General features: G+C 35.0%; 1 protein-coding gene across 1 annotated transcript; it reads left to right on the top strand.

Annotated features, from left to right (window-relative positions):
- Window positions 1-1,230: 1,230 nt before the first annotated feature.
- LOC138314397 (sphingosine-1-phosphate phosphatase 2-like) lies at window positions 1,231-20,972 on the top strand. The gene is made up of 3 exons (XM_069254708.1): window positions 1,231-2,077; window positions 12,180-12,269; window positions 16,474-20,972. The coding sequence occupies exons 1-3, from the start codon at window positions 1,463-1,465 to the stop codon at window positions 17,056-17,058; spliced, it is 1,290 nt and encodes a 429-aa protein (XP_069110809.1). The 5' UTR covers window positions 1,231-1,462; the 3' UTR covers window positions 17,059-20,972.
- The last annotated feature ends 313 nt before the right edge of the window (window positions 20,973-21,285 follow it).

Here is a 21,285-nt window from a genome sequence, read left to right as displayed (position 1 = left end):
CTAAAACAATCATGTCGCATTGACACACACGCCGGCTAAACACCAAATACACGGGAGGCCGTTGACACTGACTGTTAATATGACGTAAAGAATATAATATACTAGACCAAAAAAAATCAATGCTAAATATAGCTAAATGACTTACATTTATAAATAATCAGTATCATTCGTCTCCGTCTCTTTAAAGATACCACTTCGCGGTTATCATAAATTAAACAAGATTGTTTGAGATTATTTACATTTAGATAAAGATCATCCACAATACACATACACAATTCTTCTTTAATAGTGTATACAAGATAATGTGTATACATATGTACACCTTGTGCGACCGATTTCTGTCGCTTCCAAGTCTCCGATCGAACTACGTATATGCATACACTCGCACTTTTATAATTGATTGAATCAACAAGATATACAAATTAAATGTATACACGAATTTGATGTTATCCTTCCGGCGTTTTTTTTCTTATATTAAACTTTTAATAAAAAATGCCGTCTCATTTTGTTCAATTCAAATAGAACAATGTTTATATGGATAAGTCACTATAAGTTTGTGTCATAAGCGGATTTTCATGATATTGTTTGCCAGATCGCTAATGTGACATTCTAATCCCTAACAACAAGGACGTATTATATACTTGTACATGTATGCTACAATGGACACAGAATTTATAACATTACACTGTGCCAGTAATATAATTTATGTGGGAAATATTTATAGCATAAAACAAATACTGTGTTGAAATTGTACAAGTCGGTTCTCGGAATTTTTGTTTGTTTGTGGAAATAATTATATTTCGGGTCGATTTATGGAGTTTTTGGGTCAATTAATTAGTTCAGCGAACATATATTCACGAGTCACGAGTGTAAAGTACAATCTAATTAGATTGTAAATGTAGTATCTTTGACAATTTTTTCTCGGCAAAACTGCACATTCAATTTCCCATTTGGTTTCATGTCAGTTACTCATTTTAACCGAATTAAGGAATGTCTCGGTCTTTGTCCATAATGATCTTCGTGCATAAGCTTTTGATTCTTAAGGCGTTAAATCTCTGATTATGTTGCCTTAATAAAATGTCATTCTCACGTGCGGTTAACTGCATCATCATACTCCGTCTGAGTCCGTATTCGTACCAGCCTTACACAGGTTATTAGGACAATGATCAAGCGCTATTTCTTGACATTTTAAAGCATATTTCGCAACATTACAAGTATATTTTACAAGTACATTGTAATCGGAAAGGATTTTAATTGTACTCTGTCACGCCTCTTTAGGAAAACCCCCGTGTTGGGACCCCTTGTTCTAATCTAGGTAACAATTTTAATCACATGACCACACGAGTGTACCGTCTATAAATATCGATTTACGTAAAGCCGCTGAGCGTGCCCGTGGTACCAACCGGACACAGGTGAAAATCTGCAATCAGTTCGGAACTGGAGGCGAAGGCAGAACCAAAGGATGGATTTGTTAACAAGACTCAACAATCCAGAGCTTACAGCAAAATTTCAAAGATTCTGTGGTGTGCATTATTCGAGGAAAACAAGTAGGTGTGGCAATGGAGATACGACAGTTCATTCAGGTGGAACATTTAAACCGGCTGAGATGTCAACTTACCTGGATGGGCAGACGACACGTGAAGATAACAATGCATCATTTAGCGGGTTGCAGGAAAGGAAATGTAAAAAACAACCAATAACTGAAGATGATTGGGAAAAATCTGGGGATCCTCCCGCCACAGATATTTCAGACTATACGATAAGATATAAAGTGTTGCTCCATTTTTTCACGATAGCATCTTCACTCGGTAATGAGGCGTTCTATCTCCTGTTCTACCCGTGCTGTATGTGGAATTGTGATTCATTGCTCATCAGGCAGACGGCCTTAGTTTGGTGCTTGTGTATGTGGGTCGGGCAGGGAACTAAAGATTATTTGATGTGGCCCCGCCCCTCCTCCCCACCGGTGGTGAGACTGGAAACTTATTATTTACAAGAATTTGCAATGCCGTCCACCCATGCTATGTCGGCGACTGCCATACCAGTCGTTCTAGCCATTCTCATCATCTCCAGGTATCAGGTAAGGTGTTAATTACAAAATATATTAAGTATTCGTCTTTCATTGGTGTCTATCGACATTTAAAATGACAAATAAAAACAATACAATAAAAAAAATCTAGAACCGTTTCCCTCAGCTATACACGCATAACACCCGCCCTATCTGTCATACCTGTTGTGGTCATTTAAGACTGCTAGATGTCTTCCCCAGGTATGTTAGAAATGAGGTCAGATGGGTAGATTTACCTGTACAACTGACACACCTGAAACGGGATCTAGCTACAAAATCTATCCCCGTGATTGTTGGGAGGTCGTGTGATCGCTCATCGACTGGGTCTAGCTTCGCCTGCAAAGTGGCACATATACGAAGCTGTTATATTTCCTAAGACAACACATAAATCATTAACTGTATTGCTTCATCGTCTCTGTACATGGCTTATACCTGTCTCTGCATTGCAACAACTGTTTAATCAACATAACATTTTACTTAATTCCACATATACATGTTCCACTTACACATCATTGATTGGTTTAATTCTGATCACAACTGTCTCATTCCATTACTGCCTTACACACATGTCTCACTCCAAACTTGTATTTTCAACAAACCTGTTTCATAGGACATTCACTACACACTTGTCTCACTACACACTGTCTCACAACACAAACTGTCTCACTACACACCTGTCACACTACACACCTGTCTCACCACACACTGTCTCACTACACACCTGTCTCACTACACACCTGTCTCACTACACACACTGTCTCACTACACACCTGTCTCACTACACACCTGTCTCACTACACACCTGTCTCACCACACACTGTCTCACCACACAAACTGTCTCACTACACACCTGCTTCACTACACACCTGTTTCACTACACTGTCTAACTACACAACTGTCTTATTACCATGTCTCACTACACACCTGTCACACTACACACCTGTCTCTCTACACACCTGTCTCACTACACACCTATCATGCTACACACATATTTCTCTACACATCTATCTCACTACACACCTATCTCACTACACACCTGTCACACTACACACCTGTCTCACTACACACCTGTCTCACTACACACCTGTCTCACTACACTCCTATCATACTACATACTTATCACACTACACACCTATCTCACTACACACTAGCCCAACTATCCACCTGTCTCACTACACTCCTGTTTCATTACATACCTATCACGCTACACACCTGTCTCACTACACACCTATCTCACTACACACAAATCTTACTACACACCTATCTCCCTACTCACCTATCTCCTTACACACCTGTCTCAATACACACCTGTCTCATCACACCTGTCTCAATACACACTGTCCTGTCTCAATACACACCTGTCTCAATACACACCTGTCTCACTACACACATCTGTCTCACTACCACCCTTCTCACACTCATACACACTGTCACACTACACACCTGTCACAATACACATCTGTCACACTGTCACACACCTGTCATCACACACATACATCTGTCAACTACACATGTCACATACACACTGTCACACTCTACACATCTGTCTCACTACACACCTGTCCACTACACACCTGTCTCACTACACACCTGTCACACTACACACACTGTCTACACACCTGTCCTACACACCTGTCCACTACACACCTGTCTCAATACACACCTGTCACACTACACACCTGTCTCACTACACACCCATCTCACACTACACACCTGTCTCAATACACACCTGTCTACTACACATCTGTCTCACTACACACTTGTCACACTACACACCTGTCACACTACACAACTGTCACACTACACACCTGTCACACTACACACCTGTCACACTACACACACTGTTTCACACTACACACACATCATCTCACACTACACCACCTTCACACTACACACTTGTCACACTACACACTTGTCACACTACACACTTGTCACACTACACACCTGTCACACTACACACCTGTCACACTACACACCTGTCACACTACACACCTGTCACACTACACACCTGTCTCACTACACACCTGTTTCATTACACACACTGTCTCACTACACACCTGCTCCACTACACACTACACACCTGTCTCACTACACAACTGTCTCATTCCATTACTGCCTTACACACATGTCTCACTCCAAACATGTATTTTCAACAAACCTGTTTCATAGGACATTCACTACACACCTGTCTCACCACACACTGTCTCACCACACAAACTGTGTCACTACACACCTGTCACACTACACACCTGTCTCACTACACACACTGTCTCACTACACACCTATCTCACTACACATCTGTCACACTACACACCTGTCTCACTACACACCTGTCACACTACACAAACTGTCTCACTACACCCCTGTCTCACCACACACTGTCTCACCACACAAACTGTCTCACTACACACCTGCTTCACTACACACCTGTTTCACTACACTGTCTAACTACACAACTGTCTTATTACCATGTCTCACTACACACCTGTCACACTACACACCTGTCTCTCTACACACCTGTCTCACTACACACCTATCATGCTACACACATATTTCTCTACACATCTATCTCACTACACACCTGTCTCGTTACACACCTGTCACGCTACACACCAGCCCAACTATCCACCTGTTTCACTACACACCTGTCTCACTACACTCCTATCACACTACACACCTATCACACTACACACCTATCTCACTACACACTAGCCCAACTATCCACCTGTCTCACTACACTCCTGTTTCATTACATACCTATCACGCTACACACCTGTCTCACTACACATCTATCTCACTACACTCAAATCTTACTACACACCTATCTCCCTACTCACCTATCTCCTTACACACCTGTCTCACTACACACCTGTCTCAATACACACCTGTCTCTCTACACATCTGTCTCACTACACACCCATCTCACACTACACACACTGTCTCACTACACACATCTGTCTCACTACACACCTGTCTCAATACACACCTGTCTCACTACACATCTGTCTCACTACACACCTGTCTCACTACACCCTGTCACACTACACACCTGTCTCACTACACAACTGTCTCACTACACACCTGTCTCACCACACACCTATATCACTATCCATCTGTCTTGCTACACACTGTCTCACTAGACACCTGCTTCACTACACCCTGTCACACTACACACCTGTCTCACTACACACCTGTCTCACTACACAACTGTCTCACTACACACCTGTCTCACTACACACCTGTCTCACTTTACACCTGTCTCACTACACCCTGTCACACTACACATCTGTCACACTACACACCTGTCACACTACACACCTGTCTCACTACACACCTGTCTCACTACACACCTGTCTCACTACACACTGTCTCACTACACATACTGTCTCACTACACACACTGTCTCACTACACACACTGTCTCACTACACACACTGTCTCACTACACACACTCTCACCACACACACTGTTTCACTACACACCTGCTCCACTACACACCTGTCTCACTACACACCTGTCTCAATACACACCTGTCTCACTATACACCTGTCTCACTACACACCTGTCTCACTATACACCTGTCTCACTACACACCTGTCTCACTACACAACTGTCTCACTACACACCTGGCTCACCACACACATTGTCTCACTACACACACTTTCTCACTACACATCTGCTCCACTACACACTACACACCTGCTCCACTACACACTACACACCTGTCTCACTACACACCTGCTCCACTACACACTACACACCTGTCTCACTACACACCTGTCTCACTACACACCTGCTCCACTACACACTACACATCTGTCACACTACACACCTGTCTCACTACACATCTGTCACACTACACACACTGTTTCACTACACACCTGTCACACTACACATCTGTCACACTACACACCTGTCTCACTACACATCTGTCACACTACACGCACTGTTTCACTACACACCTGTCACACTACACATCTGTCACACTACACACCTGTCTCACTACACACCTGTCACACTACACACCTGTCTCACTACACATCTGTCACACTACACACCTGTCTCACTACACACCTGTCTCACTACACACCTGTCACACTACACACCTGTCTCACTACACATCTGTCACACTACACACCTGTCACACTACACACCTGTCACACTACACACCTGTCACACTACACACCTGTCACACTACACACCTGTCTCACTACACACCTGTTCCACTTCATTGTCTAACTACACAACTGTCTTATTACCATGTCTCACTACACACCTGTCACACTACACACTTGTCACACTACACACCTGTCTCACTACACACCTGTCTCACTACACACCTGTCACACTACACACCTGTCACACTACACACCTGTCACACTACACACCTGTCTCACTACACACCTGTTCCACTTCATTGTCTAACTACACAACTGTCTTATTACCATGTCTCACTAAACATCTGTCACACTACACGCAATACAAATATAATATGGTCTGTCATGACTGTTTTACACCACAGGTAAGTGTGTGTACCTTAGGATCTGATGCGGATATTTAAACAAGAGCCTGCCCCTTCTATTTCTGTCACAGCTTCCTGGTTCAGATACCATATTTGACACAATAAGGCTTTCGAAAACTATGAAAATGAAGGAGGCGCATAATTTAAAATAATTACCATTTGCGGTAGACAATTAAGTCTTGTATCAAATTTATCAATATGTAGGACAAATAAAATAAATACATTAGATGGTGATCATATTTTCATTTTGCATTTCATCCTTGACATTGCAGGGAATACTCTCACAGACATAATATCCACCCCTGGACTATGTCATCATTAAGCTAAATGAAGGCTCTTTATGCGATAACAAAGAACAGTTAATTTGGTTCTTTGATGTACATCAAATAATTGAGTAATGGTACATTGTGGTGAACTTTGTGGCTTTAACTTAGGAAATAAAGCTGGCCATCACTCTGTAATCTTTGAACAAAGTTCAAAAAGTTTTTGTTTTTTTTTGAAAGACAATGATTAAAACTATATATAAAAAAATAGGCAATAATCACATGTAAATTAATAATTGTACTGCTTATAATTTTACTTTTAATTGTGATCACTCATGTTGATATATTGTAAAACTTATGAGCATCCATACTGAACATAAAAATTTCATGCCCAATTTTGCTTTTCTTTACACCATTTTAATGAATCAAAATGATAGTAGTCAAGTGATGCCAATTAGTTGGAAAGATGCTAAAAATTTAAAATTGATGGACTGCAAATATTTACAGTAAAACCTGCCTGTATACTATATAATGACCACTTGCTTGGTAAGACTCACTGGGGTCCAAAGTTTGACCTGTATAGACCACTTGCTATAATAAAGACCTTCTTTTCTTTGTAGACAGGGTTGCATGATCGTGTATAGAAATATCATGTTGAGACATTGACATAGGTTACAGACTGTGTATTATACTTATAGATTGTTATACCTTTACCTGGCCAATTACCAGAAGGTTAAACACACATGGGACAGTTGGCCTACTCATGTATCAAACCATGCATAGGTTCCTGGCGCATTTAAAAAAAATATGAGACATTGTAATACATAATATATGTTATATTAGGTTTACAACATGTTTTTTTTTTTTTTTAAACGAGCCAGGTACCTATGACCAAACAGACCTGGTATTGGTCTTTTTACTTGTGTACCAGGTGTATATAGTATATAGTCTACACGTATATCAACATATAGATCATACATACATGTGTCTGTATCAGAAGTGCACCAACTGTGAGCACAAATAAAATAATATTTTGTCACTCCACATCTTTCAGATACTTTGATGTTTGTTAGCTTTATCAAGACACAAACATTATTATACACATCCACATTGTAATTTTAATGTCAATAAATTTGATTAACACAATGGGAAACAATTCTGAATAATAAACAGTACATGTATACACATGTAAATTAACTGAAAAAAAACACTGAACCTAATTTTGATTCAATTAGCCCCTCTGAGACCTTATTAAACATTGGTCAGCTCTTGTACTGCATATTATATAAATAAGATAAAAGTTTACGGTACACCTATTTAGCTAAAGAGATTAAGTTCTAATTACATAATTGCTCTACACCATTGATCCATTGGAAGACTTTGATAAGTTCTGCAAAGGCATTGTATTGTTATCTGATTCCAGTCACACAGGTATATGATGAGTACTATGTGTACACCCGGCAGTACTCAGTACTCAATGTTGATCAGGTCACTGGCCTTTACATTTGTGCACTTCAATGTTGTGAAGTCTTTAACTAGTAAATTTAATTAGCTACTTCAGGTGCCTATTTACACTGTACATTTTTGTTATTTTATATCCTTGCTCATCTAATAGAAGAGGAAAGCTATTCTGTAATTTAAGAGAGCATTTTCTTGCATCTTTCATAAATTTTTGTTATAGATCTCGAAACTTGTTATTCTAAGGGCTTCATTTGTTTTTCTCAGAGTTCATTGAGAGCTTTAAATAATTGTTTAAAGATGCTCCACTGTTGATAAATGGTATTTTTTTTCACTATCAAAAACATGAGCAGAAAATTAAGTTCTTTTCTTCAGTTAAAAAAGTTACTTACTTTACACCATTAACACCATTGAAAAGTTTGAGCTTCTAATTTTACTTTAAGTTAAAAATATAAAAAATAATTAATTGCATCCCGAAAAAATTCCATGTCACTATATCCTATAGGGAATGAAATACTGATTGCTTATGCACCAAAAGCAAAATAAATTATTGCATTACTTTTTTTTTGTGCTAATTATATAAAAATATACACAATTAAACACCAATTACTGTTCAAGTGATGAATATCATTTATGCTCTGTCGGCGGTAGAGCATCTTTAACATACAGTTTCTGTACATGTACTGATAGTAGATAACAATGTATTACATGTATATATATGCGGTATTGCACTTGTTTTTGAAATGAAATTGCTTTATTAAATTGGCTTAAATTTAAAATGCTTAGTACTAGAATCCAAGACTTGTCAAGGTTTGAACTTCAGTGTGATCAGTACAATTTCTCCTCTCCTGTTACAAAGTAGTGCCAAATTAAAATCCACTATAGAGACAGGTTTTTTTGGAGCAAATTAAAGGTATGGGAAAAAAAGAACTGCAGGGGAAGGGTTAATTATACTATCACAACAATTTGTGTCTTTGAGGGCAAAGGTATGGAAAATGCAGTATAATTAGTATCACATCGCTTTTAACTTCATACCGGTATTTGATGTTTTTGATGGACCCAATCAGTTTTGTCTCAAATTTCAATCTTCAAAGCAGCTTAAAGTACCCGGTAATTGCAGATTATGGATCAATTGGTTACAGCTAGCATATACATATATATCTAAGCTAAAGTAAATAAACAATCGCCTGAAGATGGCCTGAAAGGCCTGAAAACGTTAGCGAAAAGGAATGCCGTGTTGATATATTTTTTTCTTGATATATATATATATATATTATTATAAATCTATTAATTGTACTGTATATATTCTTTAACTCAGAAGGTTCCTTGCGTTAGGTGCTACAAATCCTTCAGGTTTCAGGATATGTTTGCCACTGCTAGCAAAAACATTCCTATCTACCTGTGACTAATTACCATACTTGACCCAATAAACACCCAGAGTTTTTAAAAACTTGAAAAAATGAAAAGGTGCTAATAAGATGAAATTATTGCAAATCTATACAGTTTTGTGTAGTTTTGGTCTTTATTTATGCCTGGGCAATTGAAATGGCGGCCTCAAAAAGGGGTGTATTACTTATATGGACTTGGACACTTATTGGGTGGAATACGGTATGCAAAATTCCGATGAGCGGGGGGGGATGGTAACGATGAGACCAAATAAGTATATATATGTTTATATACAGGCTGTCACTACTGAGTTCTTAGCTAGGATATCCTGTTCAACATTACTATATGGCCTTAAATATGTATATATATATATGCAAATTTGTTAAAGGTATATACATATATACATAGTTATAGTAATGGTTCTCTGAAGTTTCATAACGTGTTCCCGAGTTGGGAAAGATGTAACATAAACACGTGGTGTTTAAATTTTGGCAAGGACGTCACAATGTTGTCCTGTAATTTTGTTTCTTTTAAAAAGTTCCTTTAAGCACACAAGTTTGACCTTAAAGTAGCTCCACTGCTGACAAATGGTAATATTTCTCTATTTCTCTATCAAAAACATGTGCAGACAAATTTGTATTTTTCTTCAGTTACAAAAGTTACTTTCTTTACACCATTACCACCATTGAAAAGTTTGAGCTTCTAATTTTACTTCAAGATAAAAATAATAAAACTTATTAATTGCAACCTGAAAAAAAATCTGTGGCACTATGTCCTATATGGAATGAAGTACTGATTGCATATGCACCAGAAGCAAATAAATTATTTTGTATTATTTTTTGTGTTAATTAGACATATGTCTATACGATTAAACATCAACTATTGTTCAAATGATGAATATCATTTATGCTCTGTCGGCGGTGGATCGTCTTTAAATTTTAAGTAGCTAATGTTATTAACCTTTTTCATGGATAATGCCAAGAATTTGTCCACTTTCTATGCCAATGAAATTATAAAGTGCATATCTAGTACTGCTGTTGATTTATAGAGACTAGATTTATTAATTCTCTTGACCCTATTTCTACAGCCTTTACACAGATATGTAAAATCAATACCACCCAGCAATGTGTAAACACTACTAACACCTTAAATCAACAATTCCAGATATCCTAGCGAGGCACAGCATAATTTAAGACAAAGACTATCTTTATGTTGAAAAAGGTGTTTTTTTTAACTACTTTGGAAATTTGGGAAAATGTGCAACATATAAAGATACCAAGAGTTTGGAAGATTATACAATATGAAATAAAGCGTAAAAATATATAGTTAATCCCTTATAATTACCAGCCCCTACACACTCTCGTGTACTATACAATTACATACATGAGGATCATGTATACATTGTAAGTACATGTCAAAAAAGTATATGTATATGTGTAGAGTTAAATACATAAAAAAACAATTTAAAACTCAATGAGCTTCGAATTCCTCTAGTACTTTAATTCTTGATCCAGGTCTTCAGGAATATAAATGATTTTCCATTGTACATGTAAGTACATGTATATAATATAATACATGTATTTAAATTTAATTCTGTCCTATTTCCTTATAAGGCCAAGAAAAAAAGAAAAAAAAAGGTCTGTTTAGGGTTACCTGACTCTAATTTTTTACCCCTGACTCTTTTTCCACTTTTCTGCAAAAAAAAACTAAAAGTCAGGATTTTGATTTCAGACTCTGGTTCTGACCATTATTTTTGAGTGAAAAACACACAAAAAAACCCAATAAAAATAAAGATCCCAATCTACCCCCGACCCTGTTTTTTTTTGCCAATGTAACCCTTAACAGAAATAAGCAGCCAAAAACATTTAGGTATTACTAAATTGATTGACCAATCACCGTATTCACTGCTGAGGATGGATATAATATTATCCCAATACAATCAAGAGAGCATATATGTACAGATTATATAAAGCCAATATCACGTCACACATTTGTAATACAAGAGGTTAGATAACTGAAAATCCTAATAAAGTAACAGGGAGTCTGATTTAAGAGATCATGTAGAATTACATATAACCTGGAGGGTGAAACAGAAGCTCCCTGGTTCAGCCCTGGCCGGGTATTTAAGTATTCAGTCAAAACCTCTTTATATAATTTTTAATAAGTCATTGATTTTAAAAAGGTATTTAAAGGATGATCTTAAAATATTGATCAGCTGTGATAACGTTGCAATATTTCATCCCATAATAATCTTCTGCCCTATTTGAACCTCATTGTAATAATTATGTCATGCAATATGATATTATGATAATGACATGTAATAATATTATAATAATGTCATATAATAATATTATAACAATGTCACATATAAGTAATAATGTCATATAATAATATTATAATGACATAAATTACTTATTTATAATAATGTCATATACAATGTAATAATATTATGATAACAAGTGTCTACAATGATTTGTATGTTACAGGTGTACATTCCGGCTCTGATCGTCGCGGCAGTGTTGTGGTGTAGCATGGTCAGCCTCAGCCGCCTCTATCTTGGAGTACACTCAGTACTGGTAAGTTGTCTCCCCTTTATATATATATATATATATAGTTTGAGCATATATTTCTTGTTTCGATTACTTAAGTCATTTCTTGTCTCAGCAAGTTGACAAGATGTCTGACCTAAAGTTGCAGGAAGCAGAACATGAAATACTTTACGGTTAGAAAGTTTTTGTTCATGGCATTTAATAAGATGAGTATTTTATGACTTTCTCCAAACCGTGTGACAATATGTCTGCATGAGGAGTGATATTAGAAATGTTCTTTTTCTAAATTTGACATTTTTATAAATTTGAGTTTTCAAATGAAGTATGATTCTTGTGGTGCCTGCAACACAAAGGCGACATGTACATGTAGGTATCACTTAGTGTTAATGGTACACATAATGTTGGCGTCGGCGGCGTCCGGGAAAAGGTTTCCGTGCGATAACATTTGTGTTCATTGTCCCATTTCAACCAAATTTGGTATGTTGTTTTATATAAATGTCTTTATATACATGGTCAATATCCGTCAATATTTGCAAGAGTTACTGGACTTGAAAATTGTCAAAACAGATAAATCCATTAAGTTTCTGCTCGATAACTTATTGTCTAATTTCCACCAAATTTGGTATATTGCTTAATATCAATGAGATCTCAAATGAGTTTGATAATGGTCAAAATCCGTCAATATTTGCAAGAGTTACGTGACTTTAAAATCGTCAAAACGGATAAACCCATGGTTTCCACTCGATAACTTTACTATTTATTGTCCGATTTCAACCAAACTTGGTATACAATTTATTACTTTATATCAATGAGATCACGGATAAGTTCGATACTGGTCAAAATCAGTCAATATTTTCAAAAGTTAAAGGACTTGATAACTTCAACAAATTCTTAACAATATTTTCAACTTTAAATAACTGTTTTTAGTGCGAGTGTACTGGTAGTATTATTTTCCTTGTCGACTGTGTACATCCACTATGTGCAGATACCAACTGCGCACACGATACCGGAAGTCAGTGTTTTATAGCGTTAAATAGATTTCGCCATGATTTAGCGACACCAAACTTTCAAAAACACATATTAGGATATACTTGTCAGAGATAATCTACTACAAATTAACAACAGTGACATTTCACAGTGCTTAATGCATTTGTCTTATGTAAACTTCAAGCGGCGTATGATACAAGCTCTTGCATCGGTCACGATATTCTAAGCATCTGATCGACTTTGGAAATTTCTGGACCAATACAATGTAATTCAGGTTTATAAAGTCAATAAAAGTGACAAAACGGATAACTTTTAGTACCGGTGTAGTATGGTATTTTGACCCCCATGGTAGAATGACCCCGGGGTCAAAATACCATTATGGTGAAATGACCCCCCCCCCCCCCCATGGTAAAATGACCCCCCCCTTCTAAAAGTTATTATAACACTTGTAAACATGATATTTTCTTCTCATTTATGATAAACTTCAAATTAGGATTAAGTTAGACCTATGGCTAGCATGTGGAAGGCATTTTTTAATTTTTTTTTGGGGAAGGGGGGGGGGTCAAAATACCATTTGATTTACTTTATTTAAACATATGAGATTTAAACAACTGTCATTTCACCATAATGGTATTTTGACCCCGGGGTCAATATACCATGATTCAAAATACCATGCTACACTGGCCGCATATTCAATTTATTTCATATCATCCTAGGTCCTAGGTGGATGTTGCACTATCGCTAACTAAACCCTGTGATCAAAGACTGCATTTGCTGCAGTTCTAATTAATATTTATAAAATCACACAGCTTTGTGTGAAAGAAACCGAATGAAAAAACACATTATAAAATATCAGTCTGAGTGTCTCAGCGCTAGATATAATGAACCCCAGAAAGGCGTTCAAGCATGACACAGGTAAGTCACCATGCGCACGTGCACAGAGACTTGACGATAATCTAGCGAACGACTATTTTGAACAATGAAACAAGTTTATCATATCAATATCAATATGATAATTAATAAACACACTTTTATGTAACAAAGAACTTCAAAGTAATTTTCACATTTAAAGTTCTGATGAAGTAAAGGAAAGTATTTATAACAATACACTAATGGTGTAAACCATCTCTTTGCAATAGTCCCAAGGATAATGAGCAAAAGTGCTATGTATACCTGTTTCAGAGGATGATTTCATAGCGGAAATTAAGGTTAGGAAGTATTTAGCGAGCACTTAATGTCTTAACAGACATATTTCTAGTTTGTGATGTTTCAAACTGTTGTACAAGTGACATACACACTTCCATGGAATTTTTGTTATTCTTTAAATGGCATATCCTGTTGGATTCACACGATTTAATACCTCTTTGGTGCAATTTACATCTGCATGATGCCATTTATCATCTGTATGTGCTAACAAATTATCATGTATATCATGAATTTTAATCACGAGCCCAGATTGATAGTTATACAAAAATAAATGAATATTTACTAAGTTCTAATTAACTGTTTATTTTAGCATCATCTGTTACAATCAATATTTTACGGCTCAGAAAACTAATTAAATATGCATATATTCTAGCAAATGGATAAAATGTTACAGATAATATTGCATAAAATCTGTTTCTTGAAATGAAAATAAACAACAAATAAAAACTTGTAAATGTAAATATATATATAAGGTAAACACACTACTGTCAGAGCGATTTGAGCAGTTCTAGACAAAAGTAGCATCGTATACATAGAAATGATGATCCAACACTTTAAATGTCACATGTCCGATTTTCTACTATTATATCTATAATTTTTATATCTGCAGCCAGGGTTGCAAATTTACTCAATACTAATTTATAAAAGTGTGTTGTTCCTATACATTTGTAGCTACATATATATGTTGGTGGTTTTTTCCCTGGAGGTACTACACAAGCTGACTTTTTATTTCGTTGCCACCAAAGTCGAAAAGACATTCATTATTTGACCTTAACTGATGAGTTACCATATGGAATCATCTCAATATTGTTCATAGTGGAATATTTTTACATAGTTTGAAAATCCAAATGTGCCTTTTCCACTGATCTATATTTGATTAGTGATGAGATGGAGGGATATAGAAGAAGGGAGGTACTTATTAAAATGTTTCCTCCATTTATAATTATAATTTTATGATGAAAATGTCATTGGAGGACTTGCATGCATGAGCATTTTCAAAATTCAATCAAAATTTTCCTCATCATCTTCCCTTTGTTTCTATTGTAATTCTTTTTCCAAACCTGTGGGCATATGTGAAGTTTAATTATCCTATTCAGCAAAATTAAGTTAAATAAATGATGAGTTTTGTGCATGATCTGCTTGCAAATTTACATTACATTGCGGTTAAACGAAATGTGCACATTTGTTATATGTACTTATAGTAGTAAGCAAATGAATCTCAAGGTAATTTCACAAACAAGTTTTTATCAGACTTTAGCCACCTATAGGAGTTAAAATTTCAAGCTTTCAAATTTACGATAAATGTATTAATTTTATCTCAAATTTTTCTATTTCCTAGTTCTGTTATGCAATATCTGAAAAAAATGCAATTTCCCTGTTAATGCTCTTGTCGAGAGAGGGGGTGGGGGAGGAGTCCTTGTTATATATTTGTCTTGTATAAACATTACACAACTCTGCTCGGGGAGGAATTCAAATAATCTTGTTAAATCAATATCATCGTGTTTTGCAAATTCTATAGTCCATTTGTTTCAATATGAATCATGATTGATTAAATTTGTAGGACATTTCAACTTCCTGCTCACTGAATAAATAATTAATCAAGGTTTTGTAGTCACATGGATAGGTACAAGTCTGGAGAGGGTTTATATATAGGCTTAGCCTCTTTTGCCCAATCATGTTGCTTATTATCAATAAAATCGATAATAATGTGTAATGTGTCTTAGGATTTATTTCATGGGTAACCAAAATTATCACCTTTTAAGTCTTTCTTTGACCATTGTTATCTTGTATTTCTTATATCTTTAAACTTATATTTCCCCAAACAAAAACATTACAAATGTTAAGGAAAATCTTAAGTTTAAGATAAAGCCATATCCTAAAAACCTGTAATGTTTTCCTATAGAGAATTTTAATTTAAGGGATTCCTTAAATTCATGGAATATTTATGAAAATGGGCTTAGACTTTCGATCAAAGTTACTATTCACACACATTGGTTATAACTAAATTACTAACTTTAATTTCTTTGGCCTGTTGTAGGATATTCTAGCAGGCATTGTGATGTCGTTGACCGTCATTGTCCTAACCACGCCGTACGTTGCCGACTTCGACTGGTACCAACAGACTCATCCATTTGCTCCAATGGTTATTTTCATCAGTAGCCTGGCCATGTGTACGGTGTTCTATCCCAGCAGTAAGACTGGAGACGTTTACACATATAACACTCGTGGTGACGCTGTCCAAATCGTTGCTGTACTTGCCGGGGTTGGCCTTGGTGCCTGGTTCAACCTGCATTTGGGCTTCACCAGCGTTGTTGACAACAAAGACGCCATTCCTTACGAAGTGGAGCTGCCAACTTTAAAAGTTTTTGCTCTGTCTGTTATGCGTTTCTTTGTTGGTACTGTAATTCTGTTTACTATGCAATTCCTTTTAAAACCTCCTCTTGTTAAATTTTTCTCCTACATGCTTGGTTTAGAGAAACCTGAAAAGAAACATCCACAAGTGGAAGTCGGGTACAAATTTGTAATGTTCTACTGTCTCGGTATGGCAATATCTTTTATTATTCCATTTGTTCATTGCATGTTTGGACTGGATCGTCCTGCGTTTTATACCGAGGTCATTTAATGAATATTAGATCATCACTTTAAAATTATAATTGTAACTTAATGAATGATAAAAATACCGTAAATTTCTCAGCGAAAATCATCCTCACCCTTTCATTTTAAATGAAATTGAAAGAGTGATTATTTGAATGCCATTTTGTAAAATGTGTTTCATCTTGTGTCTTTACATCATCATGCTACATTTCATTGACATATTTCACCATTGGAATTAAATTCAGACAAAAAATATCATAGCTCTGGAAGAATAACATTCAGAATTCATTTTATGGTGCCATAGATAATTACCCATATTTCAAAATAATAAATTAGGGAAATTATACCATAGATATTTAAGAATAAATTTTGCCAAATTTGAATTAAACATAAAGAATTTTTCATGTTACCTTTACCATGTTCTATAAAGGCAATTAAATTGTCAAAGTTTTTGTGAGCTTCAAATGATACAAATGTTTCAAAATTCAAGATATACTTTATCACATAACAATTTTATAGGTTTTTAAGGTAAAATCTGTTAGAGAATAATATAGCCATTTTGTTCTGCCATTTCTTGTTTTTCCTGGCATCCTCTCTAAAAGGAGAACCCATGTTCAATTGTTGGCCTCCACTGTGCAGTATTGATAGTCCACTATAAACCTGCCTATATTATTAGGCTTTTTTATTTTATATTATTGCCTAATATTAGGCCAAAAAAAAATTTAAATTAAAAAAAGCCTAATAATATAGGCAGGTTTAGCGACTACAGTATTGATGGCTGTCCATTTTATGACAAAACAGGTTAGTTTGTTTATCTGATGGAGATCAAGGGCGATACTCAATGTTTGCCATATCAGGTACAAAAAGATTTTATTTTCTATATAATGGGAAATAATGTATGCAAATCTTTGTTGATATAAACCTAGTAGAGAATTATGCACTTTAGAACTCAGGTGACTGTTGTATGGTATATACTGGCCTCTATAGATGTGAAAGTGAAGCTTTCCATAAGCTCTTTATGGACATGTTTAAAAAAAAAAGAGTGATTCTGTTACCTTATTTATGCTCATTCATGTTATGTTCCATTAGTTATGTAAACATTATGTATCAAGGATATATGCATGCTGTATGGTTGATTAGATTCATTAAGATATGGAGATATATTTTAGTAATGCTTTACTGAGCTCCATCCAAATTACTCGATTTGATTCTTAGATTGTATTGGAAATACAAATTTATTAAGCAATGAGTCTATATCTCTGTGTTCCTGGTGAAACTTGTTTAAGATTATAAATCTGATTTATGTGATTTTTGTCACCTTGAATGACATAAAGTGTCAAAATTATTTTGCATGTGTAATTAATTCAGATCTACTGGATCAAGTTAATTAGATGATGCATGTCAAGTTGTTGGGGATTATAAAAACTGTATTTGTTGATTTTATACTTATACCCAATCAACAGTATAATCATGTTCTTTAATTTGCAATATTTTATACAAAACATATTGTTAAAGATGTTCCATCCCCAACAGAGCAGAAACGATACCAATCATTTGAATAATAACTGATGTATCTTCATGTGACTGATAATATGTGTCTAATTAACACAGAAATGCATACAAAAAATTGCATTTGGTGCATGCATATAAGTCTGTGCTTAATTCCATATAGGGCATACATCGGGACACAATTAATTACTTTTATATCGAATGAAGATAATTAAAAATTAAAAACGGAAACTTTTCAATGGTGGTAATGGTGTAAAGTAAGTGGCTTTTGTAACTGAAGAAAAATAGGCAAAATTACAAATTCCTCTGCTCCTGTGTTTGATAGAAATTTCATTCGTTGGTGGTGGAAAATTCTTTCAATTAATTAGTTCACGTATAAAGCGTAAATGTAATTTGCCCATCATGCCAAAGATGATTTTTTTTTGTAAATTTGTTCTCGGGGAGAGTTTTTGTTTACTTTTTGAAATTGACACAACCCTATATATCAAATAATGCATTCTAATCTATTAGGGTTATCTCCCTTTATTTTACTTTGCCAGCAAATGCAATAAAATACATTTACTCTCTTCGACCTAATAAGCGCCCACAGTATTTATAATGAAAAAGTGTGAAATTAGACAAAATTATAGCAAACTTATACAGTTTTGGCCTTATGCCTGGTCATTAAAATGAGGCCTCAAAAAGGGGAGGGGCGCTTACAGGAACGTGGGCGCTTCTTGAGTTGTATACTGTAGCTAATATTATTAGCCCACCATCATCGGATGGTTATAATTAGCATATGATTGGGATTGATATTGGAGATTCCCAAGTATCTAAGAACACAAACAAATTAAGGTTTTATATTTTACAGTACTTAATTTTCTTTCTTCTTTGGCATATTCGTAACCAATCTTAAATAACAGTTTTATTCATTTGGTAGCTAATATTGTATAAACTGCTTGTTGTACGTTTATTGTTGTGATTGGTATAGTAGTTATTGTTATCCAGATAAAAAAGACACTTTTCAGACTTTTTTTCCTGAACCCATCACTCTGACCAATCATTTTATATTTTATGCTGAACCCTCACCCTCTCCCACCTCCTCAAAAATAAATAAACATATATAAATAAATGAAAAATCGGAAGGCAAATTTTACCCATACAAATCATAGTATGTAAATTTCAAATGCATATTGGTTTCCCCAAACTGTGTTCTGCATATATGCCTACATATTTGATTTCATTTTGGAGCAATGAAGACATTGTAATCATCCTGTATTAAAACACATCAAATGAATATTCAACTGGTATTAAAATGCAGCTATACATGTAATACCAGGTACACATACAATATTTATGAGGTATTAAAATGCATCAAATGAATATGCAAATTACCAGGTACACATTCATCAGGTATTACAATGCATCAAATGAATATGCAATAACAGGCACACATTAAGATACACAAATGAATATTCATCAGGTATTAAAATATATCAAAATAAATATTCATCAGATATTAAAATACATCAAATGAATATTCATAATGTTTTAAAATACACCAAATGAATATTCATCAGGTATTCCATAAATTATTGTAAAATGCATCAATTAAATATGGTACACGTATGATATTCATCAGATATTAAAAAAACATCAATTTAATATGCAATACCAGGTACACATAAATACTCGTATTTGCATACCTTTTTTTATAGATACATATGTTAAGTATGCTTCCTCTACAACATTTCGTCTGTAGTAAATAATGAGTGTAGCATTCATATACAGTATTTTAAAGATGCTCCACCGCCGACAGAGCATAAATGATATTCATCATTCGAACAATAATTTGTGTTTAATCGTGTATATATATATGCCTAATTAACACAAAATATAATATAAAATAATTTATTTCGCCTTTGGTGCATGCGCAATCAGTACTTCATTTTATATAGAATATAGTGCCACGCAATTTTTTCGGGATGCAATTAATTATTTTTCATATTTTTAACTTAAAGTAAAATTAGAAGCTCAAACTTTTCAATGTAATGGTGTAAAGTAAGTAACTTTAGTTACAGAAGAAAAATACTAAATCGTATGCTCCTGTTTTTGATAGTTAAAAAATACCATTTGTCAGCGATGGAGCATCTTTTAAATTACCATTGATGTATTCATAGATCTTTCGATAATATATCCTTAGATCTTTCGATAATATGTCAAAACCGCTGTACTCCAACTGTAGAATGAATAGTCTCTCAAGAGTTATCGCCCTTAGAACGATGTGTAAATCGTAATACGTTTATATGTATACATGTACAAGCAATGTATAGTACAATCAACATAATGCTAATACGTTCAACTTATGTCAAAATCTATAATAGATCAAATCAAAATGTAAAGTGTTTATTTTTTAAAATTGTGATTACGAAATAAAAATGTTTTGAGTTAAAATCATGTTTTGTTTTCTTAACTAAAATAATTATATGTGAGTATATGAGTTTTTGAAGTACATGTATATGTAGTATGTTTGTTGCAATGGGACCATGCATGGTTTTAATGTTAAAAGCTATTAAAACATTGCCCTTAGTGTGCATAATACATGAACAACTTTTGACCCCTTTAAATTGCCATAAAGTAAAATTTCTATCTAATCAATAATATGAAATGTTTCATAGCAATACGACTATTGATTATAGATTTTGTAGCAATCTTGCGATTCTCGCCTTATTTCAAATCAAAACATTGGTTATTTACCAGTGAATAT

This window comes from Argopecten irradians, chromosome 2, assembly GCF_041381155.1.
Source record: "Argopecten irradians isolate NY chromosome 2, Ai_NY, whole genome shotgun sequence".
Lineage (NCBI taxonomy): Eukaryota > Metazoa > Mollusca > Bivalvia > Pectinida > Pectinidae > Argopecten > Argopecten irradians.
Note: the sequence above shows the minus strand (reverse complement) of the source record. Positions and strands in the feature narration are given on the sequence as shown.

Coding starts and splice junctions, on each gene's coding strand:
- LOC138314397 (XM_069254708.1), top strand. CDS start 1,463: ATGGATTTGTTAACAAGACTCAACAATCCAGAGCTTACAGCAAAATTT. Junction 2,078..12,179: donor TCATCATCTCCAGGTATCAG/GTAAGGTGTTAA, acceptor TGTATGTTACAG/GTGTACATTCCGGCTCTGAT. Junction 12,270..16,473: donor TTGGAGTACACTCAGTACTG/GTAAGTTGTCTC, acceptor GGCCTGTTGTAG/GATATTCTAGCAGGCATTGT.